The sequence below is a fragment of the Haplochromis burtoni genome, unplaced genomic scaffold, assembly GCF_018398535.1.
Source record: "Haplochromis burtoni strain Fernald_Lab_line unplaced genomic scaffold, NCSU_Asbu1 Contig_88, whole genome shotgun sequence".
In the NCBI taxonomy this organism is placed as follows: domain Eukaryota; kingdom Metazoa; phylum Chordata; class Actinopteri; order Cichliformes; family Cichlidae; genus Haplochromis; species Haplochromis burtoni.
This window is the reverse complement of record NW_024582449.1, coordinates 1,071,532-1,072,322: the sequence shown is the minus strand read 5'-3', so window position 1 is coordinate 1,072,322 and position 791 is coordinate 1,071,532. Positions and strand designations below refer to the sequence as shown.

General features: G+C 49.6%; 1 protein-coding gene across 8 annotated transcripts in view; it reads right to left on the bottom strand.

The window, feature by feature from the left end:
* kirrel3b (kirre like nephrin family adhesion molecule 3b) overlaps positions 1-505 on the bottom strand; it is a 165,094-nt gene extending 164,589 nt beyond the window's left edge. For 3 of the 8 annotated variants that reach the window (XM_042222550.1, XM_042222551.1, XM_042222552.1), the window contains exon 1: positions 43-503. In XM_042222550.1, coding sequence (XP_042078484.1) covers positions 43-292 — 250 coding nt within the window. In that variant the 5' untranslated portion in view covers positions 293-503. Of the gene's footprint in view, positions 1-42 lie in introns of all 8 variants that reach the window. The other 5 variants (XM_042222548.1, XM_042222549.1, XM_042222547.1 and 2 more) reach the window with 4 other exon arrangements.
* Positions 506-791: the final 286 nt, after the last annotated feature.

Sequence of the window (791 nt, the reverse complement as noted above, 5' to 3'; positions counted from 1 at the left end):
GGGGGGGGGATGCTACAGTCCCTCAGTGGAGTCTTGTTTTACCAGAGGAAAGCTGGTTGTCTGTCTTCTGTCCTCCTCTTCTTCTGGTCCTTCTTCTTCTCTCTCCCTCTCCTGTCTCTCTGTGTCTTTTCCCTCTGTGTGTCACTCTTGAGTGTAGCCGGTTGTCAGCTCTGCCTTTGCGCGCTCTGTTTGTGGTGTGAGCTTGTAGACTTTCTGTGTCTTCGCCGCTGACTCTGAGAATACACACTCGCTCACTCTGCCTCTGTCGCTCGCACGGTTTCTCTTTGCCCATCCATTCTGAGTGCCTTCAGCCCTCACTTGCCCGCTCTCTCTCTCTCTCTCTCTCTCTCTCTCTCTCTCTCTCTGTTGCTTTACCACAGCAGACCCTGTCAGGGGATAGAGCTCCACTACTAGACTCCTCCCTCCATCGCTCTCTCTCAGCCTGGCTGTCTGGGTGGCTGTGTGCCTGAGTGAGAGTCTGGGAGGCTTGGGTCTTCACTCTGGGAACCAGAGCTGCCATGGGAGAGGGTGCAGCTCCAATTAGAATGAGAATAGGAGGAGACCTCTGTAGCTACAAATTATGCACAAACAAAAACTGCACTTTCAGCCCCTCCTCCCCGTTAAGACCTTTGTCCTTTTGTACATCCCTTTTTTGGATTCTTTAGAAGTGGATTTTGGAATCTGTAGCTTTTTCTCTGTGAATGAATGAAGACCAAATTAACATTCACCACCAAAGCCGTATGATTCATTAGTATCCAGTTTTTATTAAGGGGGAATTAGATTCATAGTCA